General features: G+C 42.8%; 3 protein-coding genes and 1 pseudogene across 3 annotated transcripts in view; all 4 read left to right on the top strand.

Moving 5' to 3' along the window:
• Positions 1-3,481: 3,481 nt before the first annotated feature.
• LOC101126813 (keratin, type I cytoskeletal 18-like) lies at positions 3,482-4,797 on the top strand. Its single transcript, XM_055367165.1, is given in 2 exon segments — positions 3,482-3,866; positions 3,869-4,797. Coding segments are annotated over 2 exon segments (1,287 nt in total). The 5' UTR covers positions 3,482-3,508.
• A 2,936-nt stretch (positions 4,798-7,733) lies between these two features.
• On the top strand, positions 7,734-8,522 carry LOC115930408 (natural cytotoxicity triggering receptor 1-like; annotated as a pseudogene).
• Positions 8,523-10,202: 1,680 nt separating this feature from the next.
• SHCBP1L (SHC binding and spindle associated 1 like) overlaps positions 10,203-21,760 on the top strand; it is a 54,116-nt gene continuing 42,558 nt past the window's right edge. The window contains 5 exon segments of the mRNA XM_004028018.5: positions 10,203-10,310; positions 10,312-10,353; positions 10,355-10,442; positions 10,445-10,839; positions 12,104-12,253. Coding sequence (XP_004028067.4) covers positions 10,218-10,310; positions 10,312-10,353; positions 10,355-10,442; positions 10,445-10,839; positions 12,104-12,253 — 768 coding nt within the window. The 5' untranslated portion in view covers positions 10,203-10,217.
• On the top strand, positions 21,154-21,586 carry LOC101127181 (non-histone chromosomal protein HMG-14-like). Its single transcript, XM_055367155.2, has one exon. The coding sequence runs from the start codon at positions 21,154-21,156 to the stop codon at positions 21,451-21,453; it is 300 nt and encodes a 99-aa protein (XP_055223130.1). The 3' UTR covers positions 21,454-21,586.

A 21,760-nucleotide genomic window follows, 5' to 3' on the forward strand; every position in this document is an offset into this window, starting at 1 on the left:
TACAGTATACCTTTGGGGCCTTTTCTGAGTCAGGGCACCTAGATTGACTTCATTTTGACAATATGAATACATCATTGGTTATTTAACAATTCCACTAGTGCTAGACATGGGCTGTTTCCAGTTTTACACCACTATAAACAATGCTACAATAAATATCCTCGTATTGCATAGCATATCATAGTGGTTAAGAGCAGGGGCGTTGGGATCAGACTCCATGCATTCGAATCCTGCCTCCACCTCTTCACAGCTGTTACTTAACCTGTCCCTGCCTCAGCTTCCTCATCAATAAAATGGGGATCGCCAGGCTGTTTTTAGAGATAAATTAGTCAACGTATGTAAAGTTCTTGAACTGCACCTACCACAGTAAGTGCTAAATGCTATTATCATTATTATTAAAACTACTATAAATAAAATTTTTGTGTGCATGTGCAGCATTTTGGGGGAACTTATATCTAGAGATGGAATTGCTGGGTTGAAATTATGCACACTTAAAATTTTGAAAGTTTTTTTTTTTAACAAGATGCCTTCCAATAAGATTTTAACTATTTCTATTTCCATCAACAGTGGTTGAGAGTGTCTGTTATCTTCTGCCATTGATACCCCAGTTATTATACATTTTAAGTGTCTGCTCCATTATTAGATATTTATACACTGTTCAAATTGTAGGCTAATTAGCTGATGTTATTCTTAGTGTCTTTTCCTATCAAAATTGAAACCTAAGACTTCTGATAGTTAAGACAAGTTTGGGCCATTGGCTTTTCACCAGGGTAGCTTTAGTCGGAAGTTTTAGGTTCTGTCTTGTCCATACCCAGTACTGCCTCTCCTTAGTGGAGTTCATGTGCCCTTAAACATGTATGGTGATTCTTTCTTTTTTGTGTGGTTTATGTAAAATGAAATTAAAATCATTGTTTACCTCCCAAAGAGCTGAAAACAAAAGCAGAACACAAAACAAGTATCAAGGGGTTAGTACACATTATGAAATGTTGAAGATTTAGCAGAACATCACGTCTGAGGTGAAAGAAGTGTTATATGTTACGGAAATGTGTCCGAGCTTGCCCTTTAGCGAAGTGCTGTGCTGTTGTCTTCTGAGTCAGGACTTAAAGCTACGCCTGGCTGAAGGAATGCTTCAGGCTCCACCCAGCCCTTTGGGATTGGGAGGGGGGGGGGCCCTTCAATAGCCCGAAAGCTCTCTAGTGCTCTCTTCTGGTCAAAATAAGGAGGTACAGGCTTCAAAGAACTGTTGTGTTTCTTACTGCCATCGAGTATTTGTTTACAAAGTGTTTTGTTTGTTTGTTTGGTTGGTTTTTTTGTGGTTTACAAAGTTAATGTCAAAGAGTTGAGGAGGAAAAAAATTAGTGTTCTAAGAGAGAAAAATTATTTGTGAATAAATGGCCGAATGAAGTGTTCATTAATACTTATTTTTTCAACTGAGGAAAACAAAAGGAAAAAGAAATACAACTACATTTCACAGCATCCTGGTGTGCACCTCCAAAATAATATAAACCAAATCTCCACCATACAAAACTTCCAAAATACCTAAATCCCCAGTGTACTTATTTAGTGTTTTCTGACTGATGTGAGCCTTATTTATTCTTAGATAGGGAAATATGAAAATAATGTGTTAGTATTAAAGACTTCCTAAAACTGTGTTACTACTAATTTATCTATGTTCTTTGTAACTGAACTGTACCCTGGGAATGACTTGGTGATGGAAAAAACTTTCCTTATTTTGCAGCTGTCAAAGTCCAAGATTTTCCTTTTGACCTCCTTCAGATCTTCACTCAAACATCATCTTACGGGTGAGACCTTCCCTCTGTGCTCTGTACAAAAATTATATCCCGGGCCTACTCTCCAAAATGTCCTCATCCCTGCTCTGCCCTATCCATCTCCATATTTTTATCATTCTCCATAACACCTAACTGTCACATAATGTGCCATAAATTTTACTTCTAAAAATTGAGATATAATTCACATACCATACAGTTCACCCATTTAAGCATACAATTCAATGGTTTCAGTTCTCAGAGTTGGGCAGTCATCATCACAATCAATTATAGTACATTCTTATCACCCCAGAAAGAAATCCTGGGCCCATTAGCAGTCAGCTCCCATTCCTTTTCAAACTCTGCCCCTCTTCCCTGGCACCCCCCCACCCCCAGCCCTAGGCAACCATTAATGTACTTTCTGTCTCTATTGATTTGCCTATTCTGGACATTTTATATAAATGGGATCATATGTTATATGGGTTTCTGTGACCTCATTTTCTGTCATTTAACATGTTTTCAAGGTTCATCCATGTTGTAGTATGTATCAGCAGTACTTTATTCCTTTTTAAATAGCCAAATAGTATTCTACTGTATGGGTATACCACATTTTATTTATCTGTTTATCAGTTGATTGACATTTAAGTTCTTTCCACTTTATAGCTATTATAAATAATTTTGCTATGGACGTGAATGTACAAGTTTTGGGGTAGATATGTGTTTTTATTTTCTTGACAATTTTACGTAAAAAATCATGTTTATTGTCTGCCTTCAGCACCAGCACCAAATACCATGCCAGCACAGAATAGGTGCTCAATACATATCTGTAAAATAAATGAGCTATTCTCTCTCCTCTGCAGAATCTCAAGCCTGTTGCCAACGAGATTCTTCAGTTCCTTTTAATTTTGGTCCTAACTTTTTACCTAAAGCCAGTTTAGGTGACTCTTTGTAACATGGCTTATGCATATCTCTACAGCCTGAGTTTTTGTCCCAAATTGTCCTCTACTCCTGTTATATTCAGCTACCTAGACCAAGTTCTTCTACCCCTGGATAAAGCCACTAACTACTCTCTCTGCTTAGAATATTTACCTTACTCCATCCCCGCATTCTGTCCCTGCTTTAGGTGCCTATAGTTTCCTTCTCTTTCATAACTCAGCCAACCTGGGAATTTTATCTGCTAACAGAAGTAGAAATTAATTACATTCTTTTTGGGAAATGGCTTGGCAATACTGAGAGCATTAAAATGTTTCTACATCTTGACTCAGTAATCCCACCTTCCCCTAGAGGAATATCTGAAATATAAGCAAAAGCTTATGCACAAAGATATTCAAAATGGCATAGTTGATGCTATAGAAATTAGTGTAGCCCAAATGCTTGAAAATATAAGGTTATACAAATTATATTTATACCAAGAAATTACATGCCACTCTTGAAAATTATGTGTTTAAGTAATTTTTAATGATATGAAAATGCTTATCTAAATAGAAAAACAAACTATAAAATTTAATATGATCTAAACTTTGTAATAGTGTGATAGAAAAAAAATACTAAAAGAAAATATACCAAAATCTAGTAGTAGTTATTGCTGAGCATTGGAATTACAGTTCATTTAAGTTTTCTTCTTTCTTATGCTTTTCTGTATTGTCCAAATTGGCTCAGGGTAGAGGCATTGCTTTCATAATTAGTAAAAAGTAGGTCGTCGGCAAAGCCAGAGTCCTGTCGTCTTACTCTCCTCTGCAGACAGCATGAACTTCACCACTCGCTCCACCTCCACCAACTACCAGTCCCTGGGTTCTGTCCAGGCGCCCAGCTATGGCCCTCTGCCAGTCAGCAGCACAGCCAGCGTCTATGCAGGCGTTGGGGGCTCTGGTTCCCAAATCTCTGTGTCCCACTCCACCAGCTTCCAGGGCGGCATGGGGTCCGGGGGCCTGGCCGCGGGGATGGCTGGGGGTCTGGCAGAAATGGGAGGCATCCAGAATGAAAAGGAGCCCATGCAAAGCCTGAACCACCACCTGGCCTTCTACCTGGACAGAGTGAGGAGCCTGGAGACCAAGAACCGAAAGCTGGAGAGCAAAATCCGGGAGCACCTGGAGAAGAACGGACCCAGGTCAGAGACTGGAGCCATTACTTCAAGACCATCAAGGACTTGAGGGCTCAGATCTTCACAAATACTGTGGACAATGCCTGCACTGTTCTGCAGATCGACAATGCCCATCTTGCTGCTGATGACTTTAGAGTCAAGTATGAGACAGAGCTGGCCATACGCCAGTCTGTGGAGAGTGACATCCAGGGGCTCCGCAAGGCCATTGATGACACCCGTGTCACTCGGCTGCAGCTGGAGACAGAGATCGAGGCTCTCAAGGAGGAGCTGCTCTTCATGAAGAAGAACCAAGAAGAGGAAGTAAAAGGCCGACAAGCCCAGATTGTCAGCTCTGGGTTGACCTTGGAGGTAGATGCCCTCAAATCTCAGGACCTTGCCAAGATCATGGCAGACATCTGGGCCCAATATGACGAGCTGGCTTGGAAGAACCAAGAAGAGCTGGACAAGTACTGGTCTCAGCAGATTAAGGAGAGCACCACAGTGGTCACCATGCAGTCCACTGAGGTTGGAGTTGCTGAGATGACGCTCACGGAGCTGACACATACAGTCCAGTCCTTGGAGATCAACCTGGACTTCATAAGAAATCTGAAGGCTAGCTTGGAGAACAGCCTGAGGGAGGCGGAGGCCCACTGCACCCTGCAGATGGAGCAGCTCAATGGGATCCTGCTGCACCTGGAGTCAGAGCTAGCACAGACCTGGGCAGAGGGACAGCGCCAGGCCCAGGAGTATGAGGCCCTGCTGAACATCAAAGTCAAGCTGGAGGCTGAGATCACCACCTACTGCGGCCTGCTGGAAGATGGCAAGGACTTCAATCTTGGTGATACCCTGGACAGGAGCAAGTCCATGCAAACCATCCAAAAGACCACCACCCGCTGGATAGTGGATGGCAAAGTGGTGTCTGAGACCAGCGACACCAAAGTTCTGAGACATTAAACCGGCAGAAGCAGGATACTCTTTGGGGAGCAGGAGGCTAATAAAAAGATCAGAGGTTGTAAAAAAACCAATAAAAGTTATTTTAGCTCTCTTGCTTCTGCTCCAGCCATGTAAGATGTGCCTGCTTCCTCTTTTCCTTCCGCCATGATTGAAAGTTTCCTGAGGCTTCTCCAGAAGCTGAGCAGGTGCCAGCATTGTGCCTCCTGTACAGCCTGTAAAACTGATGGCTCCAGGCAAGATGTTATAGACAAATTAGAATGATGCCATCCCTCAAAATGTTATAAGGACATTTGGGTAGGGACTATCTAGACAAGTAGAATGGACGGATACTGGCTAGATGGAGGAATGACATTCTGGAATTTGGAGCTAAGAGTTGAAGGCACTGAAAAAAGAGACTTGGTATTTGAACCCTCGTCCTGCCTGGCATCTTATCCTGCAACCTTCAAGAAGTTGACTACACCATGAGAGTCAAGCCAAATTTGGGAAGTGAGAAAGAGACAAGGCTTTTCTGTCAAGAAGAGGGACAGTGGCTGTGCATGCTTCACTTTTCAGGACCACGTGGAAGAGTGCGAAAAACTCTTCCACCCCTTTCTTCTCATACAGCATAGAGTAGTTTGATGGTGAAGAAAGAGAGGGATCAGGCTGAGCACAGTGGCTCACTCCTGTAATCCCAGCACTTTGGGAGGCCAAGGCGGGCAGATCACTTGAGCTCAGGAGTTGGAGACCTGCCTGGGCAACATGGTGAAACCCTGTATCTACTAAAAATACAATAATTACCCAGACATGGTGGTGCATGCCTATCGTCCCAGTTACTTGGGAGGCTGAGGCACGAGAATCGCTTGAACCAGGGAGGTGGAGGTTGCAGTGAGCCGAGATTGCGCCCCTGTACTCCAGCCTGGGTGACACAGCAAGATTCTGTCTTGGAAAAAAAAAAAAGAGAGAGAGAGAGGAATCCCTTTCTGCCATTGCGCTTTTATCGCTCTAATCGTTGCTATTGTTATTCATCTCCCAAGAGTATATGGGAAATCTACTTCTCACTCAGTCCATCCTCTTGTACCTGCAGGGAGACTCTCCAATGTTGCTCACTGTTTTGAATTAGCACATTTCTTTGCAGTCCCCCATATCCACCAGGATACATCCCAAGGCCCCAGTGGATGCCGGAAACCGTGCATAGTACCATACCCTACATATGCACCAATTACTTTTTTCTTCTTCACAATTTCACAGATAGAACATTTGTTCTTACCGTAGATCTTCGCAACTTTAGTAGAGAGTTTTTTCTTTTTTTTTTTTATTAAGTGGAGAGTTAGTTACTTACTTAGAAATGTTTCTTTTCTTATTAGGTTTTTGTTTTGTTTTGTTTTGTTTTGTTTTGTTTGTTTTGAGACAGAGTCTCGTTCTGTCTCCCAGGCTGGAGTACAGTGATGTGATCTCGGCTCACTGCAACCTCTGTCTCCTGGGTTCAAGCGATTCTCCTGCCTTAGCCTCCTGAGTAGCTGGGACTACAGGTGCCCGCCACCACGCCTGGCTAATTTTTGTATTTTTAGTAGAGACGGCGTTTTACCATATTGGCCAGGCTGGTCTTGAACTCCTGACCTTGTGATCAGCCCACCTTGGCCTCCCAAAGTGTTGGGATGACAGGTGAGAGCCACTGTGCCCAGCCCTTATTAAGTCTTTAAGTGGGGAGCTTTTCTTTTCACTTTTATTTTATTTTATTGAAATACTATAACAAATCATTGAAGAAGATAGTGTTATCATTCCATTCTGATAAAACCAATTAACTTATCCAAGCATGTGCATGCTGTACACAGAAGATCCACTGTTAAAAAGTCCCTATTTTTACTTACTTTTTTTAGATTCAGCAGATACATGTGCAGGTTTCTTATATGAGTATATTATGTAATGCTGAGGCTTGCACTTTTCGTGATCCAGTCACCCAACTAGTGAGCATAGTACCAAATACATAGTTTTTCAAGTCTTGCCACCCTCCTTCTCTCCTCCTTTTTGGAGTCCCCAGTGACTGTTGTTCCCTTCTTTGTGTTCACATGTACCCAGTGTTTAGCTCCCACTTATAAGTGAGAACATGTGGTAATTGGTTTTCTGCTTCTGTGTTAATTTGCTTAGGATAAAGGCTTCCACCTGCATCCATGTTAGTGCAAAAATCTTGTGCCTTTTCACAGCTGTATAGTATTCCATGGTGTATATGTACTACATTTTCTTAATCCAATCCACTACTGTTGGGCACCTGGGTTGATTCCATATCTTTGCTATTGTGAAGTGCTCCAATGGACATACAAGTGCCTGTGTCTTTTTGGTAGAATTATTTATTTTCCTTTGGATATATACCCAGGAATGGGATTGCTGGGCTGAATGGTAATTCTATTTGTAGTTCTTTGAAAAATCTCCAAACTGCTTTCCACAGTGGCTGAACTAGTTTACACTCCCACCAACAGTGTGTAAACCTTCCTCTTTGCTCCACAATCTCACCAGCATCTGTGAATTTCTGACTTTTTAGTAATAGCCATTCTGACTGGTATGAGATGGTAATGGTATCTCATTGTGAAATTCCCTATATTTTTATATGATTCTCAGGGGGTATCATGGGTCTGAATACTGACTCATGCCCTGGGCATGACTTCCACATTGCAGAATTGAGAAGTTGACCCAGAAATGCATTTCAGGCTGAGCAGACAATTATCAGAGGAGCTGGCTAGACCACAGCTGTGGTCAGATGTGTCACAGGGACCATGGCCTTTCTGTAGACTCATGGTCAGAGGTGGAGAGGAGCTGTGAACCTTCTTGTGAAAAAAGTCAAGGTGAAAGCTGCCCCGTGGTGATGGGCGCTGAGCCTCACCTACCACATACTGTGCATCTCCTGGCCTGCTGGGCTCAGTCCCCACCCCACTGCTTGGCACTCGCCTGGCAGAATCTGAGTGATGCCTTCTGCACTCCCTGCCCTGCTCTGCCACTGGCTGTGTCTGAGCCAGAGGATCAGTGCTCAGCAGCAGACTCTCCCAAAACCCATCATCTGGGCTGAACCCAGTTCATGATTCCAAATGAAAAGCCGGTGACCATCTGTCACTGGGGAGATTCTGAGGCTGTTGAATACCAGCTGTACTTTGAAGGAAGCCTTTCTGCCATGGAGAGACCAAAACCCCCTGAATGGATTAACAAAGTTGAATTCCACATCCTACTCATGACCTCCCGCACAGCAGGGCTATACAGCTGCTTCTACCTGGCTGGGGAGCTCTGGTCGGAGCCCAGTGACTCTGGATCTGGTGGTAACAGGAGGGAAGATCCAGCTGCATACAGTGCAGATATGGGAATGTCCAGGCGGAGTTCCCCATTGGCCCTCTGACCACAGCCCACAGAGGGACATACCGATGTTTTGGCTCCTATAACAACCATGTGTGGTCTTTCCCCAGTGAACCGGAGAAGCTCCTGATCATAGGTGACATTGAGAACACCAGCAGACCCCACCTCTTCTGGCTCTTGGGACACCTACCTTTTAACCAGAGACGGGACTCCAGAAAGACTGTGCCCTCTGAGACCACACTGCCCAGAATCTCCTTCAGATGGGCCTAGCTTTCCTTGTCCTGGTGACTCTGGTGTGATTCCTAGTTGAAGACTGGCTCAGCAGGAAGAGGACTAGAGGGCGAGCCAACAGAGCTTCCACTTGGGAATGCGGGAGAAGGTTGAGAACACAAAGACCCCTTGAAGAATGACCAAGAAACGCAGTGGCCATGGGTGGAACTGAAAGCCGATCTTGAGCCTGGGCGTTGGGAGCTCTGTGTTGGGAGAAGGGAGTCATTGTAGGAAAAAGGGACAGTGGCATTCCATTTGTCAAAGCATCCTGGAGGAGACAGGAGGTGGGAGAAACAAGCTAAATTTCTTTGGGAGGCAAAAAAAAGAAAAAAGTTGTTTTAAAAACTCAGCTTAAGTATCCCTTCTTTGGAGAAGAAAGGTCCTTTTCTCCTACAATGTGGAATATATGTGTATATATATATATACACACACACACACACACACACACATATACACACACATAAATAAATACAAATTATTTGTGTGTATATAAATATATATATGTATGTATTTATGTGTATATACATAAATAAAAGCATGGTCCTTACCAAACACAATCATCTACTGACCCATCTGTATCTTTCACTAGGATTACGAGGGCAGGGATTTGGTCTTGTACCTCTATAACTGTGGCATCTACGCATTGTGTGGCATGTAACAGATTTCTAACAAGTATTTGCCTTTTGGAGGAAAAGGGAGCTGTTGCTGTTTTTAAACTTTGGCCCAGGACAGGTGGTCTTTATTATTCAGAACCTAAGAATTAAAAAACCCATAATTTATCAAAAACAAACTTTTTTGAAGAAACACTAGAGTAAAACATTTGTGTGTGTGTGTGTGAGTGAAATATGCAGTTAGTATCGTTATAAACAAAGTCCAGGACTCAACGAAAGGAATAAAGTAAGAATAGAATTGAAACATGATGCATGTTGTAATTATTCCCTAAACTACAGTAACATGATGTTAATATTTTCCTCAAAATAAACTCAGAATTTAACATAGTGTTCTTCCAGACGAGTGTGAAGGAAGGCAGGTGTTTTCCCAATGCTGTTCTCCTTGGGAGCTGTCAGCTTCAGTGCAGTATTTCACAGCTAGACTGTAAACAAACGTTAATTCCAATTGGCTCAATATACATTCAACAGTAAAATACCAGAAGTGAGTGGTCTCTGTTGTTCTCCAAAATGTATGATCTGGAACAGACTTTTATCGTGAAAGTGTTCATAGTTTGTACACATCACTCCCAGCTGGAAGTTGTTGTCCAGTTTAACAGTTATATAATATAATCTTTCATGTGAGAATTTTGAATAGCACAACAGAGACAAGAAAACAGACTAACTTCTCCTTGGTATGACCACATCTTGGCAAAAAGTGAAAGTCCTATTTAAAATGTGAAGGAAATCCTATTTGGTGAACCCTGTAATAGGTGGGGGCTAAAAGGGAAATCTAGGTTGCTGGATTTGTCACTAGGGTTTCCTCTAGTAATAGCCAGAGGGTTCCAGTTAGTGTCACCTCCCAGTATGAAAATAAATTTTCTTTCAGGCTTTGTTTGTGGAGTGGTAGGTGGAGCATTTTTTTAGGTCCTGATGACCTGGAAGGTGACTCATAATCACCCTGAAACGTATGAGGACCCTAAAGAAACCTCCCCTGGGAGAGACAGAGGTCTGGGGTTACAGCCAGTGCGTTGGGGCTCGTCTGGCACCTTCTGGTGTGTGCGGCACCTGGTGGGGGTTCGGCACGGAGCCGCACCCAACACTGCCCCGGGCCCCCCACCCCTGTCCTGAGCCCAGGCGCTTCGCCCTGTCCCACCTAGCTCTGAGCAGCGCCCCCCAGCACCCTGAATGCGTCCGCAGGACCCCGCGCTCTACCCGCAGGCCCTGCACCCCCTAGCTCTGGGCCGTGCCTCACATCCCTCCCAGAGCCGCAACACCCCACCCGGCGGGACGCCCTCGAGCAGCCGCTCGTTGCCCGCCTGAAGCGCAGCGCGCCTATTGGCCAGAGCGGCCGAGGGCGGGAAAAGTGGCCAACGGCTGCCTCGGCCCTCGAGCTGCTGAGGAGATGGCGTCGGGCTCCAAGGCTTCGGTGCCCGCGGACTCATTCCGCACCATCAGCCCGGACAGGCGAGGCGAGAAGGCTGCCTCCGCTGTCTCCGGGGACACGGCGGCCGCGACCACCCTGAAGGGCACCGCGAGCCCAGTGCGGTCGGTGGTGGCCTCCCCTCGCCCGGTGAAGGGGAAAGCGGGCCGGGAGACGGCCAGGCTGCGGCTCCAGCGCCTGCCCGCGGCTCAGGCCGAGGACCCGGGAGAGGCGGCGGCGGCGGCGGAGGAGGAGCCCCTGCTGCCAGTGCCTGAGGATGAAGAGGAGGCGCAGCCCCTGCCCCCAGTCTGCGTGTCCCGTATGAGGGGGATGTGGCGGGACGAGAAGGTGTCGCTGTATTGCGACGAAGTGCTGCAGGACTGTAAGGTGAGCGGATCCGGGACAGGAAGACGACGGTCGGAAGCTCGCCGGAACCTGGGGACAGGCATCTGGGACTTCCCTCTTAGGCGGATGGGGGTCCACAGGGCACAACGAAAACTTGCGTTTCAAAAAAGTAAATGGAGTCAACATGTATAGAGCGTTCACCTTGTTAGAGGTACCCGCGTCCTGCCCTAGAGGAGTTAAGGTTCGAGTTTCCGACAAAATTCGTCAGTTAACGGGACAGCCCTGAGAGAGAATTTTCTGAGAGCTCCTAAAAAATGAAGATATATTGGCCTTATCATTGAACAGGCATGAATCTTGGTACCTTTATTTAACAGTTTATGTCCAAACATGAGTAAGATCACTTAGCCTTGACTTTTACACTAGAATGCTAGAAATTACTTTAAGGGTACTTCCCACTCAGCAGTCCACAATGCGGCATGATATATATGTGTGTGTGTATATATATATATATAAATGTGTGTGTGTATATATGTGTGTGTGTATATATATAATATATATACATTTATATATTATATATATTATATATAATATATAAATATATATATATATTTTTTTGGAGACGGAGTTTCATTCTTGTTGCCCATGCCAGAATGCAGTGGGGCAATCTCGGCTCACACAACCTCCGCCTCCCGGTGCAAGCAATTCTCCTGCCTCAGCCTCCCGAGTAGCTGGGATTACAGGCATGAGCCACCAAGCCTGGCTAATTTTGTATTTTTTTTTAGTACAGACGGGGTTTCTCCAGTTGGTCAGGCTGGACTCGAACTCCCGACCTCAGGTGATCTGCCCGCCTCGGCCTCCCAAAGTGTTGGGATTACAGGCATGAGCCACCGTGCCTGGTGGCATGACTTTCTTTTATAGAAAATACACATCTGATAAAACGGAATAGAGCAAATATTTCATGTTTCTAACCTATTTTTTTTAAGTTGTAGCAGAAGAATTTGTGTACCTGCATATTCACTGCAGTGATATTTATAAAAAGTTGAAAATTAAGACATAAACAATAACTAGCTGTATTATCTATGAATTATTCGAGTGAATAGATCTCTTTAAAGTTTAATTTTTTGTTGGTGATCTTTTCCACTAGATGCGGTTTCAGTTAAAATCTGTAATTTTCCAGGTCATTCATTATTTAAGGCTATATTGGTTCCATTTTAAAATAGAAATCAGTAAAAAAAAAAAAAAACCACTTAGTTTAAAATCTATAATTTCATATATTTATATGTAGATCCATTTTTTCTCTTGTTAGGCAGAAGATGCTGATGAAGTTATGGGTAAATATCTATCAGAAAAATTAAAGTTGAAAGACAAATGGCTTGGAGTCTGGAAGACTAATCCCAGTGTATTCTTTGTGAAATATGAAGAAGCTTCTATCCCTTTTGTTGGTATACTGGTTGAGGTAAGTAAATTTTATTTGATCTTTGTTCTTTTTGAATCAGTTCTTTTAAAGACTAAAATATGACTTTATTATTTGGAGATTGATACACAAGAGTTGACACATTTTACTTCTGTTTTAAGTTTCCGAGAAAATTAATAGTGTAAAAAGAAGGTTAGGGGAATATTAGTGCCTGTAAACCATTATCATTAAATGGAATCTAGTAGTATCAGACAATATTTATTAGCCTAGTTTTTGCTCAAATAATGTAAAAATAACAAAAATGCATTTCTTATAAAATTAGTGATTCAGTCTTTAACAAACTTGGGCCTTCTTTTTCTGTCTTTTCCCTTTAATCTTCATTTATCTGAATTATGAAGTTTAGTTCAGATGAGGAAAGAAAAAGAAATGGATCAGAAAACTACTGGCAAAATTTGAAATTTTTTTCCTTTGAAAAGTACCCTTTTTCCGGAGGCTGAGGCAGGAGAATGGTGTGAACCCAGGAGGCAGAGCTTGCAGTGAGCTGAGATCATGCCACTGCACTCCAGCCTGGGCAACAGAGTGAGACTCCGTCTCAAAAAAAAAAAAGTACCCTTTTAGTATAATATCTTCCAAGCCTTTATCTGATAAGATTTTTCTTTTTTTTTTCTTTTGAAACAGAGTTTCATCCTGTCGCCCAGGCCGGAGTGCAGTGGTGTGATCTCGGCTCACTGCAACCTCTGCCTCCCCAGTTCAAGCGATTCTCCTGCCCCAGCCTCCCGAGTAGCTGGGATTACAGGCACATGCCACCATGCCCAGCTAATTTTTTGTATCTTTGGTAGAGATGGGGTTTCACCATGTTGGCCAGGCTGGTCTTGAACTCCTAACCTTGTGATCTTTAGCAGAGAAGGGGTTTCACCATGTTGGCCAGACTGGTCTCAAACTCCTGGCCTCATGATCTGCCTGACTCAGCCTCCCAAAGTGCTGGGATTACAGGCATGAGTCACTGCACCCGGCCCTAATAAGATTTTTCTTTGTTAGGCCTGTAGGCTAAACATTGTGGCATGTTTGATTCTGTTAAAGGTCAATTATCCTTATATAGAAATTAATATTTATAACCACAAATGATACCCTTACCCCAGATAGTTTAAATCTGTATTTTTGGATACAAGAAAAACTTATGTATGTAACTTGTTATATTATATACTACTTGAAAACAATTTAAAAATATGTGTTCTGTGGAAAAGTCAGTGTCAGTTTTACAGATAAAGAATGGCGGCTGGGCGTGGTGGCTCACGCCTGTAGTCCCAGCACTTTGGGAGGCCAAAGTAGGTGAATCACTTGAGCTCAGGAGTTAGAGACCAGCCTGAGCACCATGGTGAAACTCCATCTCTACCAGAAAAACAGGCACACACCTGTGGTCCCAGCTACTCAGGAGGCTGAGGTGGGAGGATCGCTTGAGCCTGGGAGGCAGAGGTTGCAGTGAGCCTGGGCGACATAGTGAGGCCCCATCTCAAAAAAAAAAAAAAAAAAGAATACCGTGTTTTCAGTCATAGAGATTACAAAGGAATGTAAAAGATTATTGGGATTAGTTAATTTTTCAATAAGACTCTATTAGTTAATATTTCAGTAATACTGTTTCTTTTCCTTTTTCTTTTTTTTTCAAGATAAGGTCTCACTCTGTTGCCCAGGCTGGAGTGCTGTGGTGCAATCTCAGCTCACTGCAACCTCTTCCTCTCGGTTTCAAGCAGTCCTCCCACCTCAGCCTCCTGAGTAGCTGTGACTGCAGGCGTGCACCACCACACCCGGCTAATTTTTGTGTTTTGCGTAAAAACGGGATTTCACTATGTTGGCCAGGCTGGTCTCGAACCCCGGACCTCAAGTGATCCACCCACCTCAGTCTCCCAAAGTGCTGGGATTACAGGCGGAGCCACCATGCCCGGCCAGTAGTACTCTGTGTTTTAGAGGTTTGCTCATCTTCAGACTTTGAGTAGCTTTGCTGAGACCTTTCACAACTTCTCTGGATTTTTTTCATCTGGATAAAAATGGTTTTCATCTGGCTTTATGGCTTTTTTTTTTTTTTTTAGCAGTATAAGTTTGTGGGTTTTTTTTCAATCAGGTTTTATGTGGAAGCTTAACATTAAAGCAGAACATTTCTGATTGAAATGGATGATGGTGTCTTAGCATCTCTCTCAATACCTCATGATAGCCCCTATACTCCATAAAACTTTTCAAGATCTCTAAAGTTCCATGGAAACTCAGTGGATTAGGTAACCTTAAAGTTCTATCAATTTCTAAGGTTTTACCTGCAATACATTGATTATTTAATCTGTCCCTGCCTTGCTTTAGAATTTGTGAGGGTCTAGTAATGTCCTCTAAATGTTAGAAAGACAGGATGAAACATAAAAACAGAGGAAAAAGCAGAGCAGTATATTGGCAGATTCTAATTCTTTTGTGGCAGAAAAACAAGTGAGAATGGCTCTTGGGACCTCTTAAGATAGTGCTGCACAATTCATATTGTTGTTTTATCTGACTCTGCTTCTTTAGTCTTACTTCAGTTGAAGTATTAATAATGCTATATAATACCCTTTGTTCTGATGTCACAATAATTTATTCCTATGGGCCCCTGATCGCTTTTTCTTTAGATGCTGTATTAGTTTTCTATTGCTGCCACAACAAATTACCACACTCAGTGGCTCAAAGAATACAAATTTATTATCTTACAACTCTGTAGGTCAGAAGTCTGACATGGGCCTAACTGAGCTAAAATCAAGTGTATGCAAGGCTGCATACCTTTATGGAGGCTGTGTGGGAGAATCTGTTTCCTGGCCTTTTTTAACCTCTAGAAGCAGCCTGCATTCTGTGGCTTGTGGCCCTCTTCCTTCATTTTCAATGTCCTTCTCACACTGCATCTTTCTGGTTCACTACAGGCTAAAAAGGCAGTCCCCTTTTAATAGACTCGTGATTAGAATGGGCCCAACTGGGTAATCCAGGATGACCTCCACATCTCAATATCTTTAGTTGTAATCACATCTGTGAAGTCCATTTTGCCATGTAAGGTAACATATTCACAGATTAGGATTAGGGAATGGACGTCTTTGGGGGCCATTATTATGCCTATCATGAATTCATACAATAACCAACCAACAAACAAAAAACTTAGAAACATAGTGTTGACTCCTGAACAGTGCAGGGCCCTGCACCGTCAAAAATCCGTGTATAACTTTTGACTTCCCAAATACTTAACTAATAGCCTAGTGTTGACTGGAAGCCTTGCTGATATCATATACAGTTGATTAACACATATTTTGTATGTCATAAATATGATAAACACTATATTCTTACAATAAAGTAAGCTAGAGAAAAGAAAATGTTATTAAGAAAATTGTAAAGGCAGGGCACAGAGGTCTGTGCTTGTAGTCCCAGCATTTTGGGAGCCCAAGGCAGGAGGATCTTTTAAAGTCAGAACTTTGAGACTAACCTGGGCAACATAGCAAGACCTCATCTCTACTGAAAATTTTAAAATGAACTGGGTGGTGGTGGACACCTATAGTCCTCTCTACATGGGAGGCTGAGGTGAGAGGATCACTTGAGCCCAGAAATTTGAGAGCAAGACCCTGTCTCATAAAAGAAAAATCATAAGGAAGAGAAAAATATATTTACTATTCATTATATAGAAATAGATCATCATAAAGATCTTCATTTCTGTTGTCTTCATGCTGAATAGGCTGAGGAGAAGGAGGAAGAGGAAGAAGAGGAGTTGGTCCTGCTGTCGCTAGGGTAGCAGAGGCAGAAGAAAATACGCATATAAGTGGACCCATCCAGTTGGAACATGTGTTGTTCAAGGGTCAACTGTATTTGATGGGAAGGAAATCTAGCATATCCTTAATTTTGGTTATAAAATGGTCCAGAAATTAAGAAAACTTTTTTATAACTTCTGTACAAAGCAGTTTAGCAAAATATATCAAGAACTTTAAACTAGCACTTTATTTCTGGAAATGTCTTCTATGAAAATCGGAAATGTGGAGAAACATTGCTTCTTGGCCTTTTGCCTAAGATCCAAGTGTAGAAATGCAGAAAAAGATTTAGGTGTTAAGGTGATCATGATGATTTTTTTTTTTTTTTTTTTTTTTTGAGACAGAGTCTCACTCTGTCACCCAGGCTGGAGTACTGTGGCGCGATCTCGGCTCACTGCAATCTCCAGCTCCCAGGTTCAAGTGATTCTCCTGCCTCAGCCTCCTGAGTAGCTGGGATTATAGGCATGAGCCACCACGCCCGGCTAATTTTTGTATTTTTAGTAGAGACGAGGTTTCACCATGTTGCCTAGGCTGGTCTCGAACTCTTGACCTCAGGTGATCCACCCGCCTCAGCCTCCCAAAGTGCTGAGATTACAGGCATGAGCCACCGTGCCCAGCCACCTGGGCTTTTCTTTGCACCATATATTCTAGATGGGGTACTAGAAGAGCTAACAACCTGGAAACATCAACGTGTAAAACAGCAACAACAAAAAGCAGAATGAAGACAGGACAATTATTGTGCTTGAAGATAGGAAAATAGAAATTATCAAATCCTAACACCATAAAGAAAATAGACTTAAAAGGACAGAACCTCAGGAACATGTTGGACTATAACAAAAGACCTAGCATTCATGTCTTCAGAGTTCCAGAAGGAGAGAAGAAAGAGGGAGGGCTAAAAAATATTCAAAGAATGGCAGAAAATTTACCAAATTTGGCAAAAGATATAAACCTACAAATTTAAGAAGCCAAATTGAGGAGCATGTGTTAAGGGTGGGAGTACTCCCATTGGGAAGAAGGGAATTACATGAAAATTTGCTGGTACTGAATGTTGGGATCCTCTATCTTCTACCCTCCAACTCTGCTTCTAGAACACAGGCAGCTAAGGCATATCACTCCAGGAATGAGATGTGAAATATTTTTGTATGATCATATGCTAAAAAAAAAAAAAGACTTAATGATACTGACTTACCACAGAAAGAGCCTGGGTGGATCAACCAGTGAAGAGGAGATGAGGAGGAGAAGAAAGGAAGAGAGAAGAGAGATGGGGGAAGAGGTTGGTGGCAAGAACAGAAGAAAGCAAATTGTCAAATTGTAAAGGTTTCTCAGAACCAAAGGTCATAAATTTCTAGACTGAAAGGGCCCACTTAGTGTCCAACACATAATGAAATTTGGGAATACTGGGACCAAAGAGAAGGTCCAATAAGATTCCAGAGAGGAAAAAGATAGGTTTATATAAAGAATCAAGAGGTAGAATGGCATCAGACATCAGACCTTTCCTTTTTTTTTTTTTAAGACGGAGTCTTGCTCTGTTGCCCAGGCTGGAGTGCAGTGGTGCAGTCTTGGCTCACTGCAACCTCCACTTCCCAGGCTCAAGCAATTCTCATGCCTCAGCCTCCCGAGTAGCTGAGACTGCAGGCATGCGCCACCATACCCAGCTAATTTTTGTATTTTTAGTAGAGATGGGGTTTCACTATGTTTACCAGGCTGGTCTGGAACTCCCGGCCTCAAGACATCCTCCCACCTCGGCCTCCCAAAGTGCTGGGATTACAGATGTAAGCCACCACACCCAGTCCAGACTTTTCAAAAGTAATTCTTAGTTTTAAAAAGCTATGAAAATATATTTTCAAAAATTTTAGGGAAAGTGATATCCCACTGTATAATTTTATACCTAGGCACACTATAAGTCAAGAGTAGAAAAAATACATTTTCAAATATGTGAGGTCTCAGAAGTTATGTCCAATGCACCGTTTCTAAGGAAGTTAATGGATGTCATCTACAGTCAAGGGAGTAAATCAAGAAATATGAAGACATCAGATTCAAAATGTAGAGAAGCCACAACCTAAGAGAAAAACAAAGGGAATTCCTGGGATGATGGCAAAGTGATAACAGCTGTGTACATAGCAGGCCTAGAGAGCCACTTCAGAATAGAACTGGTCAGAGAACTCTGGAAGAGTGCTTTAAATAAAATGAAACCAGTATTTTATTTCAAACACAATCTATGGGCTTTGAACATATTGAAAGGAGATTTTTACAGCTTAAGGAATTTGGGGCTAAATTAATGAAAGCCACGTAGAAAATGAGCAAATGGCTGGGTGCAGTGGCTCACGCCTGTAATACCAGCACTTTGGGAGGCCAAGACGGATGGATTGCCTGAGGTCAGGAGTTCAAGACCAGCCTGGCTAACATGGTGAAACCCCATCTCTACTAAAAATACAAAAAATAGCCGGGTGTGGTGGCACACGCCTGTAGTCCCAGATACGTGGGAGGCTGAGGCAGGAGAATTGCTTGAACCCGGGAGGCAGAGGAGTTGCAGTGAGCCCGAGATCACACCACTGCACTCTAGCCTGGGTGACAAAGAAAGGCTCCGTCTCAAAAAAAAAAAAAAAGAAAAAAGAAAAAAGAAAATGAGCAAATGAAAAGCAATACAATTATTGACTGCTGGGAAAACAACATTTTTTGCAGGAATGAAAAATCAGGTCACACCATATTGCTCACCTGTGAATCACATTTTTCAAACATATTAAGATAAATGCTGAATACTTAAGATATAACCATATTGGTGAATGAAAGGCCAGGAAAGAGTGGTTGTATATTAAGGAAGTGAGGCAAAATGAAAGAGACAACTAAATTCTTATCTTTCAGAGTTGGAAGTCAATATCCAATGCCAAAACTGGAAACAAAACTTTAAGTAGCAATATAAGCATATTATTTAAAGATAAAGATATAAATGTCAAAAAATAATCAGCTAAAAGAGTTAAAAATGGTTGCCTCTGAGGAGCAAGAATTAGAGGGTGATAGAAGACCATCAAGGAATTCTATTTGTCTTTCTTTTTTTTTTTTTTGAGACTGAGTATCATCTACGGCCATACCACTCTGAACACGCCCCATCTCGTCTGATCTCGGAAGCTAAGCAGGGTCGGGCCTGGTTAGTGCTTGGATGGGAGATGGAGTCTCGCTCTGTCACTCAGGCTGGAGTGCAGTAGCATAATCTTGGCTCACTGCAACCTCTGCCTCCTGGGTTCCAGCGATTCTCCTGCCCTAGCCTTCCACGTAGCTGGGACTATAGGTGCACGCCACCATGCCTGGCTAATTTTGTATTTTTAGTAGAGACAGTGTTTCACCATGTTGGCCAGGCTGGTCTCAAACTCCTGACCTCAGGTGATCTGCCTGCCTCGGCCTCCCGGCCTTTTTTATTTATTTATTTTGAGAAGTAGTCTTGCTCTGTTGCCCAGGCTGGAGTGCAGTGGTGCGATCTTGGCTCACTGCATCCTCCACCTCCCAGGTTCAAGCTATTCTCCTGCCTCAGCCTCCTGAGTAGCTGGCATTACAGGCACGCACCACCATGCCAGGCTAATTTTTGTATTTTTTAGTAGAGATGGGGTTTCACCACGTTGGCCAGGCTGGTCTTGAACTCCTGACATCAGGTGATCCACCCGCCTCAGCTTCCCCAAGTGCTGGGATTACAGGCGTGAGCCACTGCACCCAGCCTGAACTCTATTTTTCATAACAAACCTGGTACAGCTATTTGATTCTAAACTATATGCATGTATAATACTGAAAAAAATAAAAACTAGGCCAGGCCAGGTGCAGTGGCTCACGCCTGTAATCCCAGTACTTTGGGAGGCTGAGGCGGGTGGATCATCTGAGGTCGAGAGTTTGAGACCAGCCTGGCCAATATGGTGAAACCCAATCTCTACTAAAAATACAATAATTAGCCAGGCTATGATGGCGCATGCCTGTAATCCCAGCTACTTGGGAGGCTGAGGCTGGAGAATCGCTTGAACCTGGGAGGCGGAGGTGGCAGTGAGCTGAGATTGCACCACTGCACTCCAGCCAGGGCAACAGAGTGAGACCCTGTCTCAAAAAAAAAAAAACAAAAACAAACACAAGCAAACAAAAAAACTAGGCCAGGCATGGTGGCTCATTCCTGTAATCCCAGCACTTTGAGAGGCTGAGGCAGCAGGATCACTGGAGGCCAGGAGTTCAAGACCAGCCTAGGCAACATAGTGAGACCCTGTCTGTACCAAAAAAAAAAAAAAAAAAAAAAAAAAAAAAATCAAGCATAGTGGCACAGGTAGTCCTAGCTAATTGGGAGGCTGAGCAGGGAGGATTGCTTGAGCCCAGGAGTTCGAGGCTGCAGTGAGCTATGATCGTGCCACTGCACTTTAGCCTGGGCAACAGAGTGAAACCCTGTTTCTTAAAAAAAAGAGAGAGAACTAAAATATTAAAATATAAAGCTCAGTATCATATTTCGTAATGACTCTTTGGAAATATATTTTTGTCCTGTCACAAATATGGATTGCAGATCATTTATTATCTTCAAACACCCAGTTTTAAGTTGTTATTCTATTTTCTAAGTTTTCTTCTGTCCCATAACTGCTTTGAAGAACATAATTTATATTAAATTAGTTATAAACTTTGTATTTCAAAGTTTGGTTAGTGATTTGAAGATATTTCCTGTATTTAAGTGATTATTGTTTTATGTGCTGATGATATAACACTTACTGATATTTAAAATATTTTTTGTGACATAACTTTACTGAAAAATAAAGAATTTCATTGGCTGTACTTGAAAATTTTTAGAACAGATTTTGGAAGTGTTTGTGTTAATACTAATTTTGTGCCAACATTTTAAAATTTGTATTAATATGTAATTTATTAAATTTTAAAAAACTATCAACTTTGGTTCTGAAGCACTGATTTTCAGACAAGTGCAGGGAAGTATCACTGTACTATGGTGAAATAAGATGAATAAACAATATGGCATGTTGTTCATGAAGCTAAATCAACTTAAGAATTTTAGTCTTGGTGGGTCTCAGTAGCTGGGGCGGCAGGAGGAGTGGCAGCGGCCAGGCAGCCCAGTTTCGCGGAGGCTCTCGGCGCGCCGCGGCCCGCAGGCACCCGGCACGCGCCCTCCCTGCCGCCAGGATGCCCAAGAGGAAGGTCAGCTCTGCCGAAGGGGCCGCCAAGGAAGAGCCCAACAGGAGATCGGGGCGGTTGTCAGCTAAGCCTCCTGCAACAGTGGAAGCAAAGCCGAAAAAGGCAGCAGCGAAGGATAAATCTTCAGACAAAAAAGTGCAAACAAAAAGGAAAAGGGGAGCAAAGGGAAAACAGGCCGAAATGGCTAACCAAGAAACTAAAGATTTACCTGCAGAAAATGGGGAAACGAAAACTGAGGAGAGTCCAGCCTCTGATGAAGCAGGAGGGAAAGAAGCCAAGTCTGATTAATACCATATACCATGTCTTATCAGTGGTCCCTGTCTCCCTTCTTGTACAATCCAGAGGAATATTTTTATCAACTATTTTGTAAATGCAAGTTTTTTAGTAGCTCTAGAAACATTTTTAAGAAGGAGGGAATCCCACCTCATCCCATTTTTTAAGTGTAAATGCTTTTTTTTAAGAGGTGAAATCATTTGCTGGTTGTTTATTTTTTGGTACAACCAGAAAATAGTGTGGGATATTGAATTATGGGAGGCTTTGACTGTCTCAGGTATCAGCTTAACATTCCATAGGTGGGGGGTTAGTTTTTATATCC

The sequence above is a fragment of the Gorilla gorilla genome, chromosome 1 (assembly GCF_029281585.2).
Source record: "Gorilla gorilla gorilla isolate KB3781 chromosome 1, NHGRI_mGorGor1-v2.1_pri, whole genome shotgun sequence".
NCBI lineage: Eukaryota > Metazoa > Chordata > Mammalia > Primates > Hominidae > Gorilla > Gorilla gorilla.